The 7677-nt window shown below is 46.1% G+C and overlaps 1 protein-coding gene across 3 annotated transcripts in view; it reads right to left on the bottom strand.

The window, feature by feature from the left end:
• The window catches only part of HNRNPUL1 (heterogeneous nuclear ribonucleoprotein U like 1), a 34570-nt gene that overhangs the window by 11715 nt on the left and 15178 nt on the right, over nt 1-7677 (bottom strand). For all 3 annotated transcript variants that reach the window (XM_055553856.1, XM_055553854.1, XM_055553855.1), the window contains exons 8-10: nt 2656-2922; nt 1426-1548; nt 1198-1326 (exon numbers count right to left, since the gene is read on the bottom strand). In XM_055553856.1, coding sequence (XP_055409831.1) covers nt 1198-1326; nt 1426-1548; nt 2656-2922 — 519 coding nt within the window. The remainder of the gene's footprint in view (nt 1-1197; nt 1327-1425; nt 1549-2655; nt 2923-7677) is intronic.

The raw sequence follows: 7677 nt of genomic DNA, 5'->3' as shown, positions 1-7677 counted from the left end.
AGTGTATTATAAAAGGATATACTGCAGGAACAACTTGATGGAACAGACGCAAAGGGCACACTATATGGAACGTGCCACCCTCCCCGAATCTCCACTATTTACCAACCCAGCAGCTCTGGCTTGTTTTCTGTAAGATGCTCTCTCCTATGCAAAAGTACCTTGATCCCTTGGAGTTTCGAACCACCTTTCTTTCTTTTCTTTCTAAAAGGTTGTGAGTTAGTTGGATGAATAATAGATCCATCTATCTAACACTGCTCCACATGGCTTGTGGGATCTTAGTTCCTCTACCAGGAATTGAACCCAGGGGCCTCCTACAGTGGGAATGCGGAGTCCTAATCACTGGACCACCAGGAATTCTTTTCACCCACTTTCTGATCAGTCAGTCACTAAAGCCAGCTCCAACCTCGGCAGGAGCCCTTTAAACTCATGTTAACCAAACACCCAGGGCCACACTCATGGAAGGCACTCTAGATGAGGCTGCCAGCTCAGCAGTGCTACTTAGTTTTTGTATCTGCACACTTATACAAAACCTGCTACTTGAGAAAGGCTTCAGGACAAACGTCAAGGATGATGTCTCACGGGATACTAACAAGGAACTTTAACCTTTTGGGCCGGTCATACTTTTAATGTGAAGAACCCTGCTCTTCACTGAAATGCAGGTAGAAAATACATGACATATACATGTACCTGACAGTCATAAAAGCATGCTGAGAGAGGCTGGGACAGATCCACTCTGTAGATTAACAACAATCTCCAGCTACTACATGTCAGTCTCCATGTTAGGTGTGTGGGCACCATTTTGAGCTCTGTTTTCCAGATCAGGAGACTCAACAATCAAAGGATAAAGGCCGCTGCCCACAGGCATGCAGCTAGCGAGTGGCAGAGCTGGGATTCAAGTCCAGGACTGTTTGGCTCAGAAATCTAAGCCTTTCCATTTCACACAACTGCTCTCACCTGATGTTCTTTGGGCTGCTGCGGGCTTGAGCCAGGTCTGGATTGCTGCCCCCCAACCCCCCAGCAGACTGGACTCAGAAAGTTGTGTTAAGAGTCTGGGACTGTGCCACCATGTATAGCTGACCTCTGACCAATACTGTAGGCCAAGAGCATTATGGGGGGAAAAAAAGAACCAGAGAGGACTTCCCAGGTACCCAAAAGGCCCGTTCCCTCTCCTGGGGGTTGATGGTCACCAGGAAGTACCTGATCTAGGATATAGTTGCGCTTCTTGCGGGCAGCAATCTGGATGAGACGGTTGAGGCACTGAGTGGCCTGCTGGATCAGGACATCCCAGCGGCCGGCGTAATTTCGCTGACGACGTAGGCCCATTACCTGTGGGCAGGGAGTGGTGAGGGGTGGCTGGGGGTCCTGTTTGCTAGGCAGCAGGCGGGGGGTTGGTGGGGGGGGAGGGTAAAGAGGGGCTGCGCTTACCCGCATCTTATCCATGATGGCATTGGTTCCCAGGATGTTGTACTTCTTGGAGGGGTTGGAGGCTGCATGTTTGATGGCCCACGTGGTTTTGCCAGCAGCGGGCAGGCCCACCATCATTAGAATCTATGAGAACAGGACCAAGAGGGGCGCTGTGAACAGTGTGTACCACGGCAGCCTGGTATCACCCCTCGCTGGGGACCGTGAGGGTGACTCTAAACCTCACAGCCACCTCTGGGAAATGGAAGCAGTAACAGTGTCTACCTCACAGTATTGCTGTTGGGAGTGAAAGAGATGAGGGTTGTGAGACTTTCAGCAGAGGGCCTGCTGTTATCATGAATATTAACATTTCTGTTTAGGCAGGATTCAGGGGTATCTGACAGGAAAAGGCCCACGGAATAGGCACAAGGAGTGGTACAACATTCCTGGAGTCTCAGATGGGGACAGACTGTATGTGCAAGGACAAGCATCATTTCTAATTAGTACCTTTAAAATCTGGCAAACACTGGATGCAAGTGAAATGCCCAAGGAAAGAAAAATAGTTTGAGGCTACTAACAACAAATTTCACAGAGGTGTTCACGTGGTTAAGATAACAGCTCACCAAAAAATGTTAAGTGAAAGGGCAGGGTATCAAAATGCTTACTTATACTGTAAGATCTCAACAATAAAACATGTGTTTAACTGATACCTAATACAGAAAAAAGCGTAGGATAAACTTCAAAACTCTTAAAAGGAAACAATTGTAGATGGTGGAATTATGGGAAACTCTCCTTTATACTTCTTAATTTTCTAAAATAAACGCAAAATCACTTATACACCAGAAAAAAAAAAATTATTTGAGAATTAAGACCAGGAGTACAGCTTTTGCAGCCAAATCAGCTCCAAGCCCAGGTGCCATTTTTGTTCTCAGACAGGCTTGGGCAGGAGTGTGGAGCCACAAAACCTCCTCCAAGAACCTGCTCACCAGAAAGTGCCTTCGCACCCTTTTTCTGCTAGAAGGCCTCCTTTCTCAAGATTCTGACCTCATTCAAGGAACAGTGTGGCAACTTCTGGGATCTTTCTGGTATTTAGTTATAATAGTCCAGCCCTCTTTGGTCTAAGCCACGCCCACACCCCTCCCTCTCCCCAAATCTAGGACGCTCCTCCACACTCAGCTGCAGGCAGGCCTCCTGTCTAGGCAGCAGCGTGGCTCTGCAGAGGCGGCCACCCAGGCAGGCTTCCAGGTCCCTCACCTCACACTCTGCCTTGCTCTTTGGTCCGACGGTGCCCCGGATGCGCTCACTCAGGGGAAGGTGCTGGATGAAGGTGAAGCCTGGGAGGACGGAACAGTAAGGCTCTGCCCGCTGCCCGAAGTTGAACTCCACTGCGCAGTTCTTCACCAGGACGTGGGGGTAGAGGGCCTGACCCCCTAAGGCTTCCTTCTGGATTCGGAAGGCAATGCCCATCCACTTCCCATTTTTGGTGAAGGAAAGTTCCACGTCATTTCCACATTCAAAGTCCTAGGGGAAAAAAGCCAAAGAAAGGTAAATTCCAATGCTCCAATGCGTAAGGTACCAGGAACCATGAGTCAGGGAGCAGATGTAAGGGGTGGAAACAGCTTGCACCCCAGATTCAAGTGCAGCCCTCCTCAACATATGAATGTGTCCGCCAGCCCCAAGGAATGGCTCAGACCATATGCAGCCCAAGGCCCTCTTTGGCCATAACCCAGAAGTGGATGTGAAGTGTGTAACTTTAGGAAGTTCCAAGTATTTGAATCTTGTGCCTAGCCTGAGATGGAGTGGAAGCTGTCCTGTCCATTCTCAACTCCCACAAGATAATGGATGGAAAGAAATTCACAGCAGGGCCTGTTAAGTCAAGCCTGGCTCCACAAGTGCATCCATTTATATGTTCAACACGTGCTCCCTGAGTTACTGCTCTTCTTGATGCATATTCTAGTCATCTGAGCCTGATAAGAGTTCAGAGCCTAGTGGGGAACCAGACAAGGACATTATCCTAATTCAGTGAGAACACCCATGCAGGATCAAGATTCTCTGAGGAGGAACCTGTAAGCCAAGTCCTTAACAATAAATGGGAACGAGCCAAGTTTGGGGTGAGAGAAGATAGTCCTAAAGAGAAGTTCTTACGTACAAATCTGGCAGTGAGAGGACACAGGGTCAGACTGGCTGAAGCATAAAGAACTGGGAGGTGGTGACTTCAGGTACAGCCAGACAGCTGCAAGGGACCATATTCATTAATTCAACAATTCACTGAGTCCTGACTGATCAGCTGAGGTTTAGTGTTAAGATCCTGTTTTGGAAGGCAGACAGCTTTAGTTCTACCATTTACTACATCTTCAGTTTCCTTATCAAAAAAGATTCCACAATACAGCAGAATTGTGCTAAGGACTAAACAGGTTAATGTATTTCCCACAGTGAGAGCACGAGTGGGTGGTCTCACTCCCAGATGCCAGACACTGCTCTAGACTGGAGCATGGGGGCGGGGAAGTTTAGATTCCTGCTGATGGCAGCAGAGCAGAGCCCCTGACTTGTTCCTAAGAGCAGAACTGCCTGGTCAAAACTGTGTTTCACAAAGATCACTCAGCTGCAGAGCAAAGGTTAATAACTAACCTTTGGGGTCGTAAGCAGATGGGAGCAAAGGCTGAGTGGTATTCCTTCCCCTCCTGCATGCAGAGACCACCTTGGGACTTGCCTTTGAGCAGCTGTGAAAGCCCCCTTCCCGCAAGGAGCCTTCTCGCCACCCTCCTCAGTGGTCACAGGGCATAGTTCTACGTGGTCCTGTGTGTCTGTAAGCGCCCATACAGGTAGAGATCACGCAGGGCAGACACACAGACTTCTGCTGGACTAAATCCTGCCTCAATCCCTGCAGGATGGTCCCTCCCATATCTTCTCACCTGAGCAAGAATCGCCCAGGTCACTTTTGCTCTGTTGTGGAAATGAACATGGCAGAGGCTAACCTTTCTTATGTCCACCAGCTTCACTACAGGAACTTACCTCCCTGTACGGAAACCAGCACCCTCAACTGACAAATCCAGCACAACAGGGCCAACAGTCAAGGAGGCAAGCATAATTGTGTCACCTCTGCTAAAATGTCCCTGGGTGCCACTCTAGGGCCTCAGGACCCAAAGTCCTAGCCTGGTGCTGTTCAAAGTGTGTGTTTTCACAGCCTCGCCTCTCACACCTCTTTGTACTGTCCCCAAGGTGCCGAATATTTCACTCCTTACGGTCTGCTGAAGTGAGCTATCCTGTCCTCTCCACCTGGAAGGTCATCTGGCCCTGCTTTGTGAGTGCTGAGAACTCAAGCTCTGACACCAATGTCCTCCCCACCAGTTCCCCTTCAGGTCACTCATCTTTCACACCCCTTCTTAACCCTTCGCTCTGAATCTTTTAAAGAGATGCCATCACTTCATGGCAAATAGATGGGGAAACAGTGGAAACAGTGTCAGACTTTATTTTTTGGGGCTCCAAAATCACTGCAGATGGTGACTGCAGCCATGAAATTAAAAGACACTTGCCCCCTGGAAGAAAAGTTATGACCAACCTAGACAGCATATTCAAAAGCAGAGACATTACTTTGCCAACAAAGGTCCATCTAGTCAAGGCTATGGTTTTTCCAGTAGTCATGTATGGATGTGAGAGTTGGACTATAAAGAAAGCTGAGGGCCGAAGAACTGATGCAAAATTTTGAACTGTGGTGTTGGAGAAGACTCTTGAGAGTCCCTTGGACTGCAACTAGAGATCCAACCAGTCCATTCTAAAGGAGATCAGTCCTGAATATTCATTAGAAGGACTGATGCTGAAGCTGAAACTCCAATACTTTGGCCACCTGATGTGAAGAACTGACTCATTTGAGTAAACTCCGGGAGTTGGCGATTGACAGGGAGGCCTGGCGTGCTGCAATCCATGGGGTCGCAGAGTCAGACGTGACTGAGCAACTAAACTGAACCGATCCTTTAAACAAAGGAAACTGAACACAGAATCTTAAAAAACAGAAGTAAAGATGAACTGGTTGAAGCAAGAGTCAAGGCCCAAAGTTCCCAAGTGCCACACACTCAGAATGTCACGCCCGAATGAGAGAGCTTGGGGAACACACTCACGTGCTGATGACACATTAAACTGCTACAACCTCTCTGGAGTTGGAGTCCAGTCTTGACAGTAGCTATCAAAAATTAAAACTATACCTCTGACTCAGAATTCATACTTTCAGTAGCATATATTCTACAACTGTATGCCCACAAGAACTCAAGAATGTGCAAACTGTTCACGCCAGCACCACTAAATGTGCTCCAATGGGGAAGTGGGAGACTAAATCACACAGGACGTCCATGAATGTGAACATGAAAAGCCTTCCAAGATACTCTGGTCAGTGGGAAATGATAACCTATCACTGCAGCATCAACTGTTCCAAGAAATAACTTTCAGGTCCACCAGGGGAAACTGACACCTACATTAGAATACGAGGAAGCCACTAAGTAAAATGATGAGAAATTAACCAAGTGTCTATTAAGAGAGGACTGATTATATAAATATGGTAGATCAACACAATGACTGCAGACTATATAAAAGAACAAAGAAGTCCTCTAGGTAATGATATTAAAAAAACCTCTAAGATATATAGTTAAACAAAGACAGATACAGAATAACATGTGTAATATGCTACCTTTTGTGTAGAAAAGAAAAATAACAAGCACCTTTCCTGTATTCTGATAAAGAAATGTTGAGTACCAGTGGGCTCATGTGTACGGGAGGGCATATGTGAACCATGGGTGGAGGGGAAGGGTCTGAAGAAGACTTTATACTGTATACCTTTCTGTATGTCTGGATACTTTTAAAATCCATAAGAATTTATTAACTATCCAACAGTGTTTTAAATTGAGCTAGATTTATACTTTCTGTGCAGACAGGGGAAAGATAGCTGGGATTTACTGTTAAATTGAAAAAAAAAATGCGAGGTTTGGAACAGTGTGCATAATATAAACATGGTTAATTTTTATTCAAGAAAACGTGTGTGTGTGTGTGTGTGAAGTCGCTCAGTCGTGTCCGACTCTTTGTGACCACGTGGACTGTAGCCCATCAGGCTCCTCTGTCCATGGGATTCTCTAGGCAAGAATACTGGAGTGGGTTGCCATTTCCTTCTCCAGGGGATCTTCCCAACTCAGGGATCGAACCCAGGTCTCGTGCATTGCAGGCAGACGTTTTATCCTCTGAGCCACTAGGGAAGCAAGAAAACATGCTTTTTATTAAAAAGATAATGAGGTCATGACTGACAAAAGACGACTGAGAAACTGTTTTAGACTAAAAAGACATGACAAGAAAATGCAATCAGTGATCCTAGACTGGATCCTGAACTACAAACCAAACTGCTCTAAAGGATATTGTTGGGACAGCTGACAAAACTTAACCATGGACTGTGGAGTAGATAATAGCATTAAATCAACATTAAATTTGATTACTGTGGTTAAGAGAATAGCTTTATTCTTAAGAAATGCATACTAAAGTATTAAGGAATAAAGACAAAGTAGGCATCTTACTCTCAAATAGATCAGATAAAAATCATATACATACACATACATATATTTAAGAAAAATGTTAAAGCAAACATTAGAATCGGGACAAGGTTCTATGAGAATTCTATGGCTTTTCTTTAAATTGGAAATTCTTTCAAAGAGGGGAGAAAAAAAGAAAGAAAGAAAAAAGAGTACCCTGTGTATAAATATGAGGGAGAGAAGGAAGAAGGAAGCAGGAAGAAGGCCAAGAGGAAGCATCCACCTGGTTAACCACTCTCCCTGGGGCTTCATGGCATATTTTTACAAACATTTAACTTCCAATGATCATAGTGTTAAAGAGCATTTCCTGAGCATTCATTCTCTGCCAGACATTGTTGTAAGTGCTTCTAATGGTTTACCTTAATGACACCACATTAAATTCTGAGGTAGGTGTGAGAATTCTCACTGAGAGGAAACTGAAACACAGGGAGGGCAGGCTGTCCAGGGCTGTGAGTTGAAAAGCAGGGTCTGTGCCTAGGGATTCTGGCCCCAGAACCATCAGTCACACTCTATACCTTTGTGAGTGCTGGTTACTGCTCTTGGGAACTAAAGTTCAGCAGCAGTTCAGGTTTCTTCTACCTTGTTCTGTTTTGCTTCCACCCGGAGAAGGCAATGGCACCCCACTCCAGTACTCTTGCCTGGAAAATCCCATGGATGGAGGAGCCTGGTGGGCTGCAGTCCATGGGGTTGAAAAGATTCGGACACAACTGAG

This window comes from Bubalus kerabau, chromosome 17, assembly GCF_029407905.1.
Source record: "Bubalus kerabau isolate K-KA32 ecotype Philippines breed swamp buffalo chromosome 17, PCC_UOA_SB_1v2, whole genome shotgun sequence".
Classification (NCBI taxonomy): domain Eukaryota; kingdom Metazoa; phylum Chordata; class Mammalia; order Artiodactyla; family Bovidae; genus Bubalus; species Bubalus kerabau.
This window is presented reverse-complemented; position numbering and strand designations above follow the sequence as displayed.